The sequence below is a fragment of the Schistosoma mansoni genome, chromosome 4 (assembly GCF_000237925.1).
Source record: "Schistosoma mansoni strain Puerto Rico chromosome 4, complete genome".
In the NCBI taxonomy this organism is placed as follows: Eukaryota; Metazoa; Platyhelminthes; class Trematoda; order Strigeidida; family Schistosomatidae; genus Schistosoma; species Schistosoma mansoni.
This window is the reverse complement of record NC_031498.1, coordinates 6,059,453-6,078,490: the sequence shown is the minus strand read 5'-3', so window position 1 is coordinate 6,078,490 and position 19,038 is coordinate 6,059,453. Positions and strand designations below refer to the sequence as shown.

The following is a 19,038-nucleotide window of genomic DNA, read 5'->3' as shown; positions in this document are numbered from 1 at the left end:
GAATGAAAAATAAGAATAACCTATGCTACTTTACTTTTCTTGTAAATGGACGACATAAATTTATTTTTATTGACAATCCAATCATATGATTGGATTTATAAGTTACAAATAAGTCCTGCTTATTAGGACATTTTTAAGTAGTAGTCTGCAATATAATCAATTAACTTCTTTTGAATTCTGATATTGTAACAATCATTTGTTTACAGATCAAAGTACAATTTATCATGTACGCATTCATACGGGATCCCAATCCAATATTAGTTCAGATGCTAATGTTCAAATACAACTTTACGGCGACAAAGATTTTACCGGGAATATTAGGCTTTATAAGGCATATTATGGAAAAGAAGATATACTTGTGAATAAATTCCAAGCTGGTCAAATTGCAAATTTTATTGTTAAAGCAATAAATATTGGCAATATTAAAAAAATCAGGTTAGAAATGAAAATTTAACTATATAAAATTGCTTTAGGATTGAACATGATACAGCTGTGGGATCTGCCAGATGGTTTGTTGAACGTGTTGAAGTGGAAGCGAGAAAACTAGGACTTTTATGGAAATTTGAATGCAACCGATTCATTACACCACAACAACCTGAACTAATATTGTATCCCGAGCCGAAAGATATATCATTTGTTAAACCTAGTAAGTAAATATTACCATTTGGTAGATGTAAATTACATAATTAAACATAAGAACATGTATTCATGTTACTTATTTAACGTTTTGGTTGAATAACCGATACAGTTCGTTTGAAGTGTTATTTAAATTTATTCCGTTACATTCAGAAAATGTAGTTAAATTATGAGAAAGTACAAGAATGAAATTCAATTGTGTGATTATAAGTGGATTGGAATCCTAGCATAGTAACCCATTCGCTGGACCAAATATCAAGTTAATTAGGATATGTTTAAACGTTCTAGCTAAAATACTTCAAACAATGGCTTATAGTAGCTCTTACCACACGCCTAGATGGCTAATTTTGTTTGACCGTCATATGTATCATCTTAACCTGGTCAGACATTTTGTAACTTTTCCATATACTTTGTCATCTTTGAGCTTGTTAAAAATATCATGTGCGCTTTTAAGTGTGACTGACTTTTACGCTCTAATTGGTTATCCGTGATTTATACCTTATTCATCTTACATAATGACTGATTAAGCCATTATTCATGTTAGAGTTCTCTGACTTTCGTATCGTATCGTCAACCTGCATTAGTGTATGTACGAAGTTTATGTGTTCAGAAATACTATAGTATTTGAACTATTTTATATCGTTGTACACTAACGTGAGGGGGGCTGATATTTCAGTAAATTTAGATTTATCGTGAGATGATGTAACCAAGTAATATTCATTTGAACTAATCAATGCTCAACTAATCATCCGGAACATTCACTAATCTTTATGCAGACTCTTAATATAAGTGACAAAACAAACCACTACTGACATATTCGATACTTACACAACTATATCATCATTTTTTATTAAAATAAAATGGATAGTGGTAATTGATTAAGAAAAAAACTATAATAATAGGTAATTATCCAATTTATCATACTCTTGCCGAATCCAAGTCTGGGTTTAATACAATCATGATAATATCAGTTTCAAAGATAAGCAACCAAAGTAGGTAAATATATGCTGATTCAGTAAATGCAAATAATTTTAATTGTAGTTTATCCAAGCAAATGTTTCTTTAAAACATTGACACTCGTATATTTCTATTGTCAAACAAACAAAAATATTCTAGTTAAAATCACGAACTGATGTTATTTAGAATACTAGTGAAAATCTGAAAACACTAGATAATTGCTTTCATCCTAGTACGGATCTTGCGCGCAAACACTTAACTTCTGGACCACTGAGCCGACCATGGTTCGATTCCTGAATGCAAAGGTCGTGGATGATTACTGATAAGGAGTCCTATACTACAACACAAAGGTCACCTAGCATTTCTAAGTTTTCACTTGGTATCCAAATATGATCATTCCTTGAATAAAACTTAGAAAATCTTATAATCTTCACAAAACCACGTACTGAAAGTAATATATTAGTTTAGAACTAATTGAACTGTTGATTGAAAATGCAGAATCGATGTACAGAAATGAATTTGACGTATGGTTACACAATCGTGTCATGTTTCAATAGATACGTGATCACTCATCGAAAGAGATACATCTTATGATAATGTCATATCCTCTCTTGCCGTTTTATAAACCAAATTAGTTTTATACATAATACTTTGACAAAAGGAAAGTTTCAAGTAACTTCAAATGTTAAATCATAACATTAAAATTACTGCTAACGTTAAAGTATTTGTTGTATTTTTCGTACACTTTTAGTGACTAACTATCAAATCAAAACATTTACAAGTGATATTTCTGGCGCAGAAACAACAAGTAGTGTATATATTCAACTGTACGGAAATGACAGTTTGCCAAGTTCCATAAGACGTCTACATCAGAATAATGATAGTGAACAAAGATTTCAACGTAATAAAATTGACACATTTTATGTGGAATTAGAAGAGTTACAAGAACCATTCAGTAAACTAAGAATATGGCATAATGATAAAGGTAGTTCAACAGATTGGCATTTGAATAAAGTTGAGATCAGGAAAATTAAAACAAATCAATATGTAAGTGGTGCTTTTTTTATTAGCATAGTCTACTTGTCTTTATTTTTATAACAAAGATTAGAAAAATGCTTCCTACATATATCAAATACTTCTGACATTTCTTTAATTCTATTCGATACAAATTTATTGATGACTTAGACTGATAAATATCTGTGTAACGAAACTATGTAATCGAATACTTACATCAGGTAAATGCATTCCAAAACACTATCATAAGTTAATCATAAGTACCAGATTTTTGAACTCATTATGACACCTACATAGAGATAATATAAATACCCTGTCCTGAAATCAATAAAAGTCATTCAAAAATATCCAAACTTTATCTTACTTTGAAATTTGTTGTTTTAATAATTTTGTGTTGATTCGACAATGTCCCTTATTAACTTTTGTCAAGCTTATTTACCTAACTACATTTAAAAAGACATTACTATCACCAGTTTCATTAACATTTGTTCATCATTCCCTTTAAGTATTTATTAAAGTATTTAAATGCCTCAAATTATTATGGAACTCCGTTTGTAAGCTTAATTCTTTCGAATAATTAAAATAATATATAAAAACGACATTCATTTTCAAAAAGATCCACAAAACCATAGGTATCCTGATACTCATTGAAGATGATTTGTTAAATAACATCAGTCGAGTAATTTCATGAAAATATAACGTAATGAACTAAAGTTATATGAAATTTTTTAATTAACGTGTGTAAATACTTTTAGGTCTTCGTTACCTACATATTCCCATGTAATAAATGGCTTTCACGTAATATGGATCAAGCTGCATTAGAACGTGAGCTAATTCCAAGTCATATGCTTCAAGACCAAAATGGTGTATTACAATTTGAAAGACAATTATCACCAAAATGGTTAATGAATACTTATGAAGTGAGGATAACGACTGGTGACAAGGCCTACGCTGGAACTGATGCCTCTGTTTACATCACACTGTTTGGAGAAAATGGTGATAGTGGTGAACGTAAATTGACGAAATCTCTAACACATCGAAACAAGTTTGAACGTGGACAGGTTAGTGTACATTTACAAATTTTCCATTAACTGACTGACATACAAATTAAAGAGCTTTGTTTCTTACTTCCATTTTCACCGAGTAAAATTTGGTTTACAAAAACTGAAAGTGTAAAATTATTGGGTAATTTCCTAATCTAGTTACGCGATAAGGAAATACTATGCACCATTAACTAATCACGGAATTTAACGCTAATACCTGAAAATACTTGTATCTATATAAACCCTCAAGCAAATTTTCCAGCTTGAAACAAACTAACTATTCCGATTCTATTGGTTATTCTGTAACCTTGACAATGTTGATTATTCCCTTATATAAACATACATTTTGAAGTGTGTGCACTCAGGTGCGTGTGTGGCTATGTCTTATATATAGCTATTTGATCATAAAAAGCTGAGTCTTCCTTAATTTAACGATCTTCGCTGTAACGTCCATTTCCATATTATCTTACCACACACAATGCCTATTTTGTCATACATGGATGCTGGAAATAAATGCGTATTTAGAAGTTCGAAATTCTCAACTTATTGATCTTGTATCATTAAGACAACGGTATTATGCTTGTAGAGTTACCAAACTTTGTAGAGTTACCAAACTTTTGATAGGACCATCATTTGTTTACGAAGTAAATATAACAGTAGTTCACATCAGTCAGTGGAATTTGATATCTTAAATCTTGCCTCATCTGTTTGTCCGCATTTAAATTTAATAAAAGTCCTAATTTCACTTCTATAGATTATAATGTCCTGTTTTAGGATTTAGTGGCTAAACACTTCCTTTTCTTAAAATTTGGAATGATCCATTCGAAAATACTACTTTGCTGCTTTTTGCAATGTAATTTACTCATAAGTACTAGTATTTCCATTGTCTTCCTTTGTGTAGAATTCACATAAAGTTACTCATAAGTAGATTATAAGCCAAATCATGTAAATGACTGAATAATTATTTAGTGGATATTTGTCTTCTGATCTTATCAAAGTTTAGTAATTTTGACCTATGTATACAACTCATATTTTAGTTGAATATTACGTATACTGTGTCTAATTAACGATGAGAAAACACTAACTTAGCATCGACACCACTGAAATCACTTTCCATATGATAGTTCTCTAGTTTTCCGACTATAAAATGTTTAAACAGTAGTGAGGTAACTTGAGCTATGACCATTGAACTATCACTGCTTATTTATAGTGAGCAATGAACTATTAGGTTCCTATAAAAAGTTTCATTTTCATTAACTCTTTGTCTAACACGTACTCTCCTATTTCAGGTTAATTTCAGATGAATTTTAATCATATCTTCAACCTAGATACTACCAGGTCAGAGCTTACGTCCAGTTCGTCATGTCGTTTGATGTAATTAAGTTGATTATATATATATATATAATCAGTTGCTTACTTTTCTCTTATCAGAGTGTCTTCATTTATTGAAAAGTATGTTACTGTGTACATTTTTTCCCTAATGTAAAACTTATGCTTTTGGGTTTATTGTTATTTAACAGACAGATGTATTTCAGCTGGAGATAGTAGATTTGGGAAAAATTAACAAAGTGCGCATAAGACATGATAATTCAGGTGTTAATCCTTCATGGTATTTATCTACAATTGAAGTCTTCAATATTTCAAAATCTCAAAGCGTCCATGGTTTAAAAGATCAACCCAACGAAACTCATCATCTAGTGAAGTATATATTTAATTGTGAAGCTTGGTTATCCACTGAACATGACGAAAAAGTCTTGGATAGATTTTTTTCAGCTGAAATCATTAAACCACAAGATCTACCTGGTATCGTACCAAAAACTTCCAAAGATATCGTGCCTCATAAGTTAATACAGGATTTGTCTCAAGGAAAAAAAGCTCTTGAAAGTAACTAATACTCCAAAATCTTTTCTTAACAGCTCAATGTTGCTATAAATTTTCAGCTTCTTTGTTTTCATAGACTACTTATATTTAGCTTTGCTAATTTATAGTCCAATTTTTGAACATCTTAAAAGCTTATATCCCCAAATGATTATCAAATGAAGATAACTATGCATTCATTGTATCATATGACAATAATCCGTACATAAAATAACTTGAAAGCGATTCATTTACATGCTAGTTGCAGTATAAAATGTTTATACCAATACTCTGATATTCACATGTTACTAATCAGAACCAACACTAAGAGCATAGTCAAACATTGACTTTGTTAATGGCTAATAAAGTAAAAACTAGAGACAAATTAGCGAAAAAATGTTTCCCCAATAAAACCACTAGTTTTCTCCTTTTAAAGGTTATTTTCTATGAACTTTGAGAATATGACTTTTCCTCTGGTTCAATGAAATAATGAGACAAAAATAATAACGTATAATAAATAACTGTTCACTTTCTTCGAACAATTAGTATATAATGCTAAACATAGCAGTTTGAAGTTCCCGATTTAGGGGTATGTACAAAGCACATTTAAATTGCTATTTCCCTTCCTGACTTCACATTGACTACAATAGCATTATTACATTATAGTATATCACGAATAGTACATGACATCTCCAGCCACTTGATTACTTTTGTAAAAGCCTCTTAGAAAGTAGTTATTTTTAACTCGTATTTTTCAAACAATAGCTTCCTAATTTTTTATTCATGGTGTTAATTTCGCTAAGAACCTCACATTATCCAGAAGAAAAACTGGTAGTCTTGATAATATACTAATTACTGTTATTTTGCTGTTTATTTGGTAATGTTTAATTATTTAATCCCTCCTTCACGATTTTTATCCTTCCGTATTGTTTAAAACAACCTCAACGCTACTGTAGTGAACGAGAACACAAGTGGTGAAAATTGAATGTTAGGTGTTTGTGCACGAAACCGATAGGTCCTGGGTTGGAATCTCACGGGTGGGGTCATGGATGCGCAGTGCCGAGGAGTCCTATATTAAGACGAAACGGCCGTCTAGTGCTTCTAGGTTTTCCATGGTGGTCTAGCTTCGATTGACTTACGAATTCAACTATTAAATTACAATCGAATGTATTTGAACACAAAATTACAGAACATCTTAGTAAAATCTGCGAACCAAACAGTAAATACTTTATTTACAAAATGTCAGTCACTTGTCTGAAACTTGCAAATATCAGTCAATCATCTTAGACTTCATTGTTCTTTCGTTTCCACACAAATCATTCTTTGTTCTCGTTCTCTTTTCTCTTATCTTCTTAACCTTTTGCAGCCAGGTATTTCGCTTTCGAATGATGATACATACTACTTATATCTGTCGACATCAGTAACACACACCACACTCGTCTCCCCTTTCCTGCTGTCTGATTTTCCGTGTTAATCACTATTTTGTTACATTTTATTTAGATCTGTTAATTTTTACTTGTTCTTATTGTTCAAGATCTACAGTTATTTCATCCTAGCTGATTGATCTTTAAGCACATTCACATATATTTCATATTTCACTCATTATAAAACAGAACACAACAATGTTAACGTCTTGATCTACCTCGTGAATAACAGACCTGCCTTCACAGAGATCCATGGATTATTTAAATATTATTATTATCTAGACTGGCTTTTTAAGGTTTAAATGATAATTACCTATGAAAACTATCCATTCAATTATTTTTAACAGGTTTTAATGAATTATTTAAAAATCCTTCATTCTGTTTTGAATTTCCATACCATTAGCTATTCCTTATTTGATTACGGTTATCACTGGTTCAGATAGAAAAGCTGGAACACCTGGTCCTGTGTGGATTAGCTGTGTTGATAAAGATAAAATGAATTCAGAAAAGTTTATTCTATGCGATTGTTATAATAGAACAATGTTAAAGAGGGGAACTACAAGGTATTTTCGATTCGCGGGTGTTAAACTTAATGATTTGACTGAAATACAAGTGAGATTTCCTTTTTTTACCTGATTATCTTTAGTGTTTTTTAACCCACAAGTTTGTAGTTTAGTCATTTTGAATGTCCAACAAATACTTTGGTACAAAATAATTATTTAAATCCACACAATAGGAGTAATTTATCTTATTCCTTTGTGAATTAAATGAAATAAATAATCACGAGAATTCTGTCACAGTTAAGACTGTTAAATCTACTTTTATTCATACATGTTCCACAAATAACAAGTATTTACCTTTAGGTTGATTAAACACACAAATTTCGTTTGGTTATAGGTCGTTATTAAAGTTGGGACCGTATAGAACCAGCCAATAATCTTATTAAGTCTTTGATGTCTGAACTCCTTTTCCATTGTTAGTAGTTCCCTTATTTTTCTGACTTAAGGCATATCTTTACTACTGAGCATTTGGCACCTTTGTATACTTTGTTCATATTGTAATAATGAGTAATGAGTTTAGAGTATTTTGAAGCTATACTTTCACAAAGTGACAACCTGTCCACTAGAGAGTTCACTTGAAGTACGAAATTGTATAAGCTGAATTATTGTTTTAAGACTTTAGGTTTTCAAAAATAAAGAACATTTGAGCGAACAATTGTTTCCAATACTTTCATCATCAGACTCTAAAATTATGAGTCCAGAATTATGATATTTTACAAAGGCCAAAATAAGGCATGCATTATTGAATTTGAAAATGCTAACTGTTAAAAATGCTGAATGTTTGCATCTGTTACGACTCAAATACTTCAAAATTGTGTTATTTGTAAATTAGAAAGGTTATTTATTAAAGGTCAGAATGATTTGGAGTAAAGTGTCAAGTCACAATCAGTATAATAGTAATATGATAAAATAAAAAACTCGTGTGAATAAAATTGTAAGTAGGAGAATTTCACCTTCTTAATCGAGGTAACAATGAAAACAATAACAATGATAATAATATCGTTGTGTGAATATAATATGTAATAAGAGGGATGTTACAAAGGTCATTACGACATAAAAGAACTCATGTGAATCGGTAAAGAAGAATGTGAAGAATGAGATCTAAACACAAAAGGAATTGCGAGGGGGAATCCAGTCGTGGACTACGGTAAATACAGAGTTCGGATATATCTTTTCTGGATAAATAGGTTCGGTTTTCTGGAGTTGATCCAGATAGCTTCAGCTATGTAGAGTAGCCGTAATCTAGCTCCTTAAGGTAGATTCTTTAGAAATCGATATGAATTAGAGAAAGCTCAATCTATTTTAATATGATGTTCACTATTTCTCAAGGGAGTAAGAATGGTACTGTTAATCGATTTAGTAACTTCTTTTCCCAACCATGCTAGTACACGTTTACGAGCACGCAAAGCCTTCTGAGTACGGTCTGTGTAACTATCTCTACAAGAGCATTTGACTTCGTATACACACATGGAGGAACCTATCATCGGTAATCTGTCCTTGATTTGTTGTTTAGGTACTGGTTTAGTTGAGAAATTTCTATGTAATATGGAGACGCGAAATGTTTTTTCGACAGATCTTTTTAGTCGATGTGTTAAAATGTTACCCGATATGTTCACTTTAAAGCCCAGTTTTAGATAAAGGGTTTCTTCTTGCCGACCGAGTCACAGTTTTTTTAAAATACATTTTAGTAAGAATTATTTGACGAAATTATTTCGTAATGTGTTCTTTAGTGTATCTAGTTCGGTACATACACTATATTCAGAATATATTAGTTTAGTTCTGTGGCTGAGACATTTAAATAAATTTATTTTGTATTGAATACATGCATCTAAAGCTATGGAAAAGGGTTTACTGATCAGTCAATGTAGTTTTTTCAAAATATATTTCTTTTTATGAAACTATCTGTCGTTCTGCGGAACCTGACAATATACCAGCTGAAGCACATAAGTTAGACATACAAGTAACTTCAAACATGCTCCACGTTCTATTGAGGGAGATTCGGTAGGAGAAACACGTGTTTTAGTTTGATAAAAGGGATACCTCATCAAGATATCAAAGAAAGGAGAACTAAGAAAATGTGAAAACTACAGAGACATCACAGTATTATCGGTACCGAGAAAGCTTTTCAACAGAGTGTTGTTGAAAGATTGATGAGAGACTCAATAGACGCCCTACTTCTAGATCAACAGACCAAATTCCGTAAGCGTCAGTCGTGTGCAGACCAAATCGCGACACCACGGATCATCGTCGAACAAGTAGTTGATTGGAATTCATCACTAAACATCAACTTTACTGACTATGAAAAGGCGTTTGACAGAGTAAATAGGAGAACTTTATGGAACCTTCTTCGACATTATCCATAATTCATACGACGGACTACAATGCAAAGTCGTGCATGGAGGAATGCCAATTAAGGATTGAAGTCAGACAAAACTGCTTACTCTCCCTCTTTCTCTTCTTTCTGATAGTTGACTGGTTTATGAGGACCTCGACATCTGAGGGAAAACACGGAATACGAAGGACAGCTTGCATGTAACTAGAAGATTTGGACTTTACAAATAACCTGGCTCTTCTATCCTATAAACATGAGCGATTGCAGGTCAAGGCAACGACTGTAGTAGAAGCCTCTGCATCAGTAGACCTCAACTTACACAAATAGGAAAGCAAGTTCCTGAATCACAACATGGAGAACACCAACCCAATCACACTTGATGGAGAAACTCTGGAAGATTTGGAAACAATGACGTACCTGAGAAGCATCACTGATGAACAAAAAGGATCGGATGCAGACGTAAAGGCGAGGATTGGCAAAGCAAGGGCCACATTCCTACAACTGATGAACATATGGAACTCAAAACAACTATCTTCAATAAGACATCGAAACAGTCCTACTATACGTAGCTGAAACTTGGAGAACTACTACAACCATCATCAAGAAGGTACAAGCATTTATAAATAGTTGTCTACTCAAGATACTCAATATCCGTTTGCCGGATACCATCTGCAACAGTCTACTGCGAGAGTGAACAAACCAGCTTCCATCTGAAGAGGAAATTAGGAGAAGGCGTTGGAAGTGAATAGAACACATATTTTGGAAATCATCAAAATACATCACGAGACAAACGTTAAATTGGAATCCTGAAGGGATGTAGAAAAGTGGAAGACCAGAGAACACATGCATCAGGACATGAAGCCGACATCAAAAGGATGAATAACAATTGGATACTACTGGGAAGTATTGCTCAGCACATAGTTGGGTGGAGAATGCTGATGGCTGGCCTATGCCCTTCCATGATAGGTAACAAGTGTAAATGAATAAGTAGGTAAGTCTATCCTTCTGAAAAGTAGAACATCAAGGAAAGCTGTACAATTGTCATCTCTCTTTTTGCTGGTGAATTTAATAGCTAGGTGGACGTTATCGAAACAGTTCAACAGCTCTTGTTTATCGATACATTCATCACATATGCTTAGTGTGTCATCTATGTATTAACAGTAAAATCCAGCTTATTTAGGATGTCATTCAACGACCCGTTTTCTAGTTTGATCAAAAGAACTTATTGTTATGTTATGTTACATTGGGACGTAAGTTCAAGTTCTCAGAAACAAATGATGAAGAAAGTAACTTACACAGTAGATTCAGGTTAAATAAATCAGGAAGCAGATACTGTTTAATACAAAAAGCCTTTGAGCATAGTAACAATATGTTTGTAAGCTAAGATAAGACAAGACACCAAGATGATCAATTAAATCCCAATCGTAGTAATCAACTGATAAGATTATACAAGGTTTTTTACTTTCAACAATCTAGCATACAGGTTGGTCTGAAATAACATAATAACAGTAACACGTCTTTAGAAATATTTATAATTTGTCTAGACTAAAAATTTCATTTACAAAGAGATGTGATGATAGGACATTTCAGGATGTATTCAGAATCTTTCCTCATTCACCTACAGACCAGAGTATACGTCAGAGTGCAGATCTACCATAACTTTCATGATAATTCTATACAAGACTGCATCATCACTTCTTTTAGACGATAATTATGATACAGCAATATGAAGCTGTTTGGATCGCCACTATGATAACACCACTGAATGAGCAATCGATTACTACTATAAGTAGTGACAGTTTAGTAAACTCAGAGATTCCTATCATGAAGTTTATCAAGCAAGCAAATAACTAAAACTTTCAACCAAAATAGGACCCGTCTGACTTAAAAATGATACAATCATTGTAACCAATTTACAGTCATAAAATTAAAACTCTCAAGTGACTGCATTCTAACTTTCCACAGCTATCAATTGAAAGACTTCATAGCGTTTATAGCAATGTTTTACTTAGGTTTATAATCCATCTGTTGTCAATCATCTATAGATTAATTTTTCAAATTATTCAGCTGGTTATTCTTGAAGTTAGACCAGACCTTTATTGAGTTAGGTTCTCATGACAAAATACCTTGTAAATCGCAAGCTTTGTTATAGGATTTCGTTACTGAAATTTATATTTCTTGCTTTTTCCTTATTAATACATAATTTTGCTGCAGGTTGGGAACGATGCTCCAGAAAGTCCTTCGATGGGTTGGTACATACAATCTTTATACCTGTCATTCCCTACAATTGGAAAAATGTATCTATTTGACTGTAAGGAATGGCTATCCACAAATCGTGGTAATAAAAAACGAACTTGTAATCTGAAAATTTCGAATACAAATATAGTCAAATTTAAACCAAGTGAGCCAACAGGAATCTCGTTAAATTTATCTGAATGCAAATTATACTCATTTTATTGTTATTCTAGTTGGTATGCGCCAAACTGACAGAACACACCTTAATCAATCGTTTCACTTTTAATCGTAAAGTAAAATACCTGATATTTTAACAGGCATCACACTGTTCAATATAGATTTTAATTTAGATGCACTTACAATATAAATAGAACTTTTATTCTTAGTAGATGTCTAGCTATAGTTCAAATAAATTAAATTCAGAAGATTAACACAAACCAATACAGATAATTCACACCTCACTTTAGTAATAGGAAGTCATTAGTACCTTGTGAATTTTAGTGATTAAACCTTAAGGTCACTAGATTATGTGATCATGTCGATTATAAGTTCATCAAGGATTGGATCGTATCTTACGTTAAGTCAGGGATATAACATAATGAATAGAGGACTTTAGTGTTATATGCTATCATTTGTAATTGAATAAATTGACAGCAACAGTTATTTTGACGCGATTCTACTATCAAAAGACCATTTTACCCATTGACTATTAACCAGTATAAAAGATTGTTCATCCTTAAAATGATCCCAGCTTGAATGTATAACACTGGGAGAATCAACTTGATTTATGAAACAAAATCAAGGTTGTTATGATTTAATACATTGGCTTTACCATTCCTAAACGAGAATCATTTTTATAGCTTGTGAAGTCAATTCAATACACTACAGTCGTCAAGTGTTTCCAAATTTCAACGGTCCTTTAACTGATATCATTGATTGGTGAAAACTATCTTTAAGCCTTATTTTGGATTTAACATCATCATAACTTATAGATAACAACTAATGAGAATCGAGCAAATAACGCTACTATACATTTTCTCAATTTGGTTATCGCTTTTACATCATTTTTCTAAAAATAAAGACAGCTAGTAATACATTTTAAATAGTTAGTTATAGATTTAGTTAACCTTAGCATCTATCAAAAATCCACTAACAAACAAAATTTTAAAAAATAATTATTCATCACGATATAGCTGAGTCCTCTGATCTAGAAGGTTTAACTGTGAAACTTCTGTTGTCTTTCCGGACGTCATTGACTTTCACTTGGTTTTGAGGTGAGCTTTTTAATTTTTCCATTAGCGTTAAATCAGAGCTAACGATCCAACTTATTTAAGACTGACAGAAAAAACAAGAACCGCATTTTTACACAAAGTAAGGACTGAGGGTGTTGTCCAAAAAGACAACTGAGACTTCACAGCTAATCCATCTAACTCAGTCAGCATGTTAACACCTAACACTTGCACTTGAGTTGCAAATACTTTACAACATTTCAGTAATTATTTCTAATAGTAATTTTTTATGAAATAGAGTGTATTTGTTTATTATGTACCAGTTTCTTTTAATAATTTCAATTAAAAACAAATCATTTTCTATTACGCAGAAATTACCTATCATTTGAAAATAACTACAGCTAATGTCAAGAGGGCCGGGACAGATTGTAGCATAAACCTTCAGATTTTCGGTACAAATGGTGTAACAAACTGTTATATTCTAGAGAAGACCAGTAATCGATTTGCTCAAGGAATAACCGATAATATTAGTCTTGAAATGGAGGATGTAGGAAAATTGTTAAAGATGCGAATAGGACATGACAATCAGGTGATGCTTCATTGAAATACATTTATAAGCTAAAAACACTTTTTATTGATTTTGGAATTAGTATCCTTTAAATTTAAGCACCTATCATGTTCCAATACTCTGGAAATTCATATGCAGTTAAACTCGGAAGGTTTGGCTCTTAGCCTATATTCTTCATAGAATACTTAATATCTTTAAGAGATGGCACCAACTATATCATCCAGATAACCGACGAAACTGATCGTTACACTATGCCACTCAACAACCATAAATGCCTACTGATCAGAAGATATAATATGTTTAGTCAGTTAGTGAATATTTTGAGTAAATACAAGCAGTTAATAAACTGATCTCCATTGGCTCGATCAGTAACAATAAGTGAAAGCTGAATTTTTGAGTTGTAGGTTTTAGAGTTTAAATCAGTTGACGGGTGCATTTGGTTTTCACACTAAAGTAGTACTCAAAATTATGAATCAGTATTATGTCTTCGCAAAGTTAGTAAAACAAGAAAGAGTGATTTTACAGGAAAAAATCAACTCCTGGCTTTTTTCCACTCTTTTTAACCACTGACAAGATCATGTAGATAAATGGTAAAATCTAATCAGGAAAAGAAAAACGTAGAAATTATAGAACGTCTTTTAGTTCAAGGAACATTTCTTATATAAATTATCTAGCTAATGTTTTAAATGTTTGTAACACACCAGACTTATGGATAAATCTCTTCACACAAAGAATAAGTTGCGAGAGTTGATCAATTTATTCTGGATGTACTAATTTGGTTGCCCTTCTGTAACCAGGTATTCAAGCTGTTTGTCTACAATACTTCGTTGTATTTAAGATCATCCCTAGCATAGATTACCGAAGTGTTTAGGAGGGACAATAAGTAAAATGTAAATCCTTTTAAATCATGAGATTTGACGTCTGAATAATACATAATAGTTCAAGGTCTTCTTCATCTACTGACTGAAAGTCAGTGAACAACTTAGAGTTTCAGGTAATTCGTCGGTTGCTTTGAAATATAAACTAAATAATGTATACATTTGAATGACTTTCAGACTCATAGTTTATTATATATTTAGACAATCATGAAAATGAAATCAATTTCACCGTCAAGTCATTTAATCTATGACTTGATGGGTATACTTAAATAAAATTTTCAGTTGCTTAAGAATGTTTATCATCAAGAAAACAATACAGATAAAGTATATTCACAACACATTTGTATTTGGTGTCTACAGAAATCATTTTCAAAACGTTATTTATATTATCTACTTAATAACAATATTTGTGCTAATTTAATTCAGGGGAAAAACAAGCATTGGAATTTGAGCTGTGTGGAAGTAACAGTTGCTAATACAAATCAATTATATCGTTTTGTTTATGATGATTGGCTTAGTTTAACATATGGTAAACGAAAATCATTATGGGCTGACTTACCGGCCATGATTGGTGATACCGTTCAGTTAAAAGGTATTAAGTACATGGATAATTGAAATGTTATTTATAAATATTGTTTTACAAAATATTAATTTAAATAACTCTAAATTAAAAGCAAATCCCCTATGTCTTTGACTTAATTATAACTTTTTTTATTTAACTATTAGACTATACGTCTCTTTAGATAAAGGAAGCCTTAAATTAGACTACTGAGATTCTAAAACATACCGATGTTAATCAGCATGTAATTCAAAGAGTGAAATTTCGCGAACCAAATTACATTTAATGAAATGAACAAGAGTTAGACAAATACAAAATGATGTATTGATTTACTATCTCTTGATTGATTAAGGTTAATGGCAATTATGCCTCTTCATCCCCATGGCTAATCACAAAATTCACATCTCCTTCAACTACTTGTAGTAACTGTGAATACCATTGTAAAGTTGAGTTATATCATGTTTGTGGCGAATTGCTTCTTTCGAAACCAGTTATTTTAGTAAGTGTGAGTAGGTGGTACCTTTTAAGGATATAACTAGTATATCTTATCTGGAATATTTTAAGTAGTATAAACATTTAGTGTGTAATATTACTACTAGGTTATTTGTTAAGCAGTCTGTTTAAAACCGTCATTGTATCAATTATTAGAAGCAAATTATTAATTGTGTATGAAACTATTTTACTAACTGAACATATTTATTTAATAATTTAACACCTTATTATACTCTACTTATTCTGTGGTCATTGTAAATCAATGCAATAGAAACCTTTTACCCAGGACTTCTGCATATTACATGTAGTAAATCCACTATCTGGATAATGATTGCAATCATGTCTCTATATTGGTAAGTAAATTTTCGAAATAAAAAGCTTTGTAAGTCTTCAGCATTCATATTAACTTACTGGACGCACGGTGGGATCCTCTAGAGTCGCGCTCGGTCAAGTAACATCAACAGATCACGTTTCGATACTCCGTGCCGCGCATCGTCTATGAAAACTAGATTGCTAAGGTTGATTACACTCTAACATATATATTTTTATTCGAATCTAGGTTTGCACTTCTTCATTCTATATTTCTGGTTTGTTTGGTTTTGGGATTATTTTATCAGATAAACTTACATACCTTTGACCTCTTCACTTCCTTAATGTATAAAACTCAGTGCTAAGTACCACAATAGGAAAATTTTAAAAATGTCTAATTTTTCGTCGAATGAATACTTGTAAAACCAAGTGAACAGTGAAGATGGTTTCAAAGATGTTCACAACTAGGAAAAAGCAAGTAAAGCTCTGTAATTCTAGATGCATAAGAAAGTCATTTATGCCCAGTGATTTAAAGTGACTATATATTATCGTGAAGTGAAATATTCTGAGTAGCGTTAACATTTAAAATTGTAGTAGGCCGAATCGTTTATCATGTCATGTGTTTAGTTCATAATTTGTAAAACGTAACACATATAATTACTGATTTAAGTTTATATAACTTACGTTTCTTCACAAACAATGGTGTTCAGTACAACTTGTAATTACCATATTTTTTATTGAATATTAGAGTTCTCAATAAAGTTTGTTGGTATAAACTGTTAAGTGCTTCTGAGTAATAGTATTCACCTTTCCTCAGAGTATTCTATATATGGCTATTAATAGTTAATGAGTTAGTAAATGAAACAATAAAATGTCCCCATTCATCTTTTTAAAACAATTTGTTGAGATAAGTAGTTATCCTACTAAATTCATAAAATGACATATTTGCTAATGTAAGCCTAGTTAATAAAAATTTCATGACTTTTTCTTTAATGTATTGTCTTCAAGTTATGAAAAATGCTGTAATAAAATTTTTAAATGAAGTCTTTGAAATGCTTCCAGGATTTCAATGGTGGCCAGGCTTAAATTAACTCATGAATTTAACTATTAAGTTACTATAATCTCCACAAAACCCCCTCCTGATAATAATTATCATATGCCCACTAGTGACTGGATTCAACAGGTATTTCCTAGAGTTCTAATGAGAAGCAGTGACCAGTGGAGTCCAACCGGGTCTGTTGTGAGATAGTAACTCACTGGAGACAATGATAGACGGTGGCTTAATTTTATGGATCGTTTGAAGTTAGAAATTAACATCGTTGGATCTCGGCTCATTGGTCTAGAGGTTAAGCGTTTATGCTCGAGACCTAAGGTCCTTAGTTTGAATCTCGCGGGGTAGGATCGTGGGTACGCCCATATGGAGAGTCCCACACTAGGACGAAACGGTCGTCCAATGCTTCAGGTTTTCCATGATGGTCTAGCTTCAATTTACTCATGAACTCAACTATTAGATTCCTTTATACCTTGATATTTATACCACACATATTTATATATTTGATATATTACTTGAACATAATTATACATTATTTTTGCACAACCAGAGACATGTTTGGATATATTTGTTAAGACTGGGAACATGCCAGCCAGCTCTACTGATGCAAATGTATATGTACAACTTTTTGGTGAATATGGGGATTCAGGAGAAATACTATTAAAACAAACGGTATCGAATCAAAAACCTTTTCAAAATAATTCAGTAAGTTTGTTTCTTTGTTTCAAGCTGTCATTCTTTCATGAACTTGTAATCTTGGTTTTATGCTAAATATCGTTTTTGTCTGTAGGTGAATACTTTGAAGCTTATTGGATATATTTATGGTTATGTCAGAAAATACAAAGCATCTTACTTCTCTTTAGAAGGAGAAGAGACACCCAGAAACCTATGCACTTGAAAACTATCAAACGCGTCTTTTTAACATTTAATTTAGATGGAGTAGGATAAACTGCTTTCTTATACATGTAGGGATCAATCTACAGTAATTTCAGTTCAACTTCTGGAACAATTATAAAGTCAAATGTATTAAAATAACATAATATGTTACCTTTAATCACATTCATTCAACATGATTGTGTTTAAGTGAATGAAAGAATTTATTTGGCACAAAAACATATTTAGCCGACTAGATCTGAAACTTAAAACTTTCAAAAACACATTTTTTGCCTATTTCAAAGTTCCTGATGACGAATATTAAGCGTACTTTACATGTTTCATGTAATAAACAGATAAATATCTAATGGAGACAACATGAAATCATAACTTTCCCAATTCTAATATTAAGTGTAGTAGCCACATAATTTGCTATCATCAGTAAGTACATTCAAAATTATTATCTGAGAACCACAGCAATTCATCCCATGAGCTTTTTGGCTCTTGTTTTTCCTTTCATTTAGTCATTTACCTTATTTTATTATGTTTCTATTTTGCCATTCACTGCTTTCTCAGATAAACGTGAGGCAATACAACCTTGTTTACAATATTAGATAGCCTTTATAGATTCATTTCAGCTGTCAAAAATGAAACCACTTTATATGAATAATCGTATTGCGAGTTTGTGTCTCATTATTTATCAAACTATGTTTTAGATTCACTTAGTACTGTTTGTTTGAATCTTCCCATTGGTACTTAGGACTGCAACTGGTCAGTCTCTTATTGGCATATGTGCATACCGTACGTATTGCCTCGATATTGCTTTAATTTAGTCCCAGAGTGAACATCAACTCTGAAATGCAGGTACATCCAGCCGACGAGTCCCAAATAAGACCAAACGCGCGTCCTGGATTCCACTGCTAGCCACTATCAATCTTCGCTTATAAGGCTTGTGAATTAAAGTAACATCGAGGCAATACGCACAGTATGTACATATGCCAATAAGAGACTGACCAGTTGC

At 32.1% G+C, this 19,038-nt stretch overlaps 1 protein-coding gene across 1 annotated transcript in view; it reads left to right on the top strand.

Moving 5' to 3' along the window:
* Smp_149310 (putative loxhd1) overlaps positions 1–19,038 on the top strand; it is a gene marked incomplete at both ends in the record, with an annotated part of 62,152 nt that overhangs the window by 32,739 nt on the left and 10,375 nt on the right. Inside the window, 10 exons of the mRNA XM_018796645.1 lie at positions 207–435; positions 474–646; positions 2,345–2,640; positions 3,363–3,668; positions 5,171–5,534; positions 7,335–7,543; positions 12,038–12,224; positions 13,659–13,876; positions 15,160–15,325; positions 17,695–17,849. Coding sequence (XP_018651766.1) covers positions 207–435; positions 474–646; positions 2,345–2,640; positions 3,363–3,668; positions 5,171–5,534; positions 7,335–7,543; positions 12,038–12,224; positions 13,659–13,876; positions 15,160–15,325; positions 17,695–17,849 — 2,303 coding nt within the window. The remainder of the gene's footprint in view (positions 1–206; positions 436–473; positions 647–2,344; positions 2,641–3,362; positions 3,669–5,170; positions 5,535–7,334; positions 7,544–12,037; positions 12,225–13,658; positions 13,877–15,159; positions 15,326–17,694; positions 17,850–19,038) is intronic.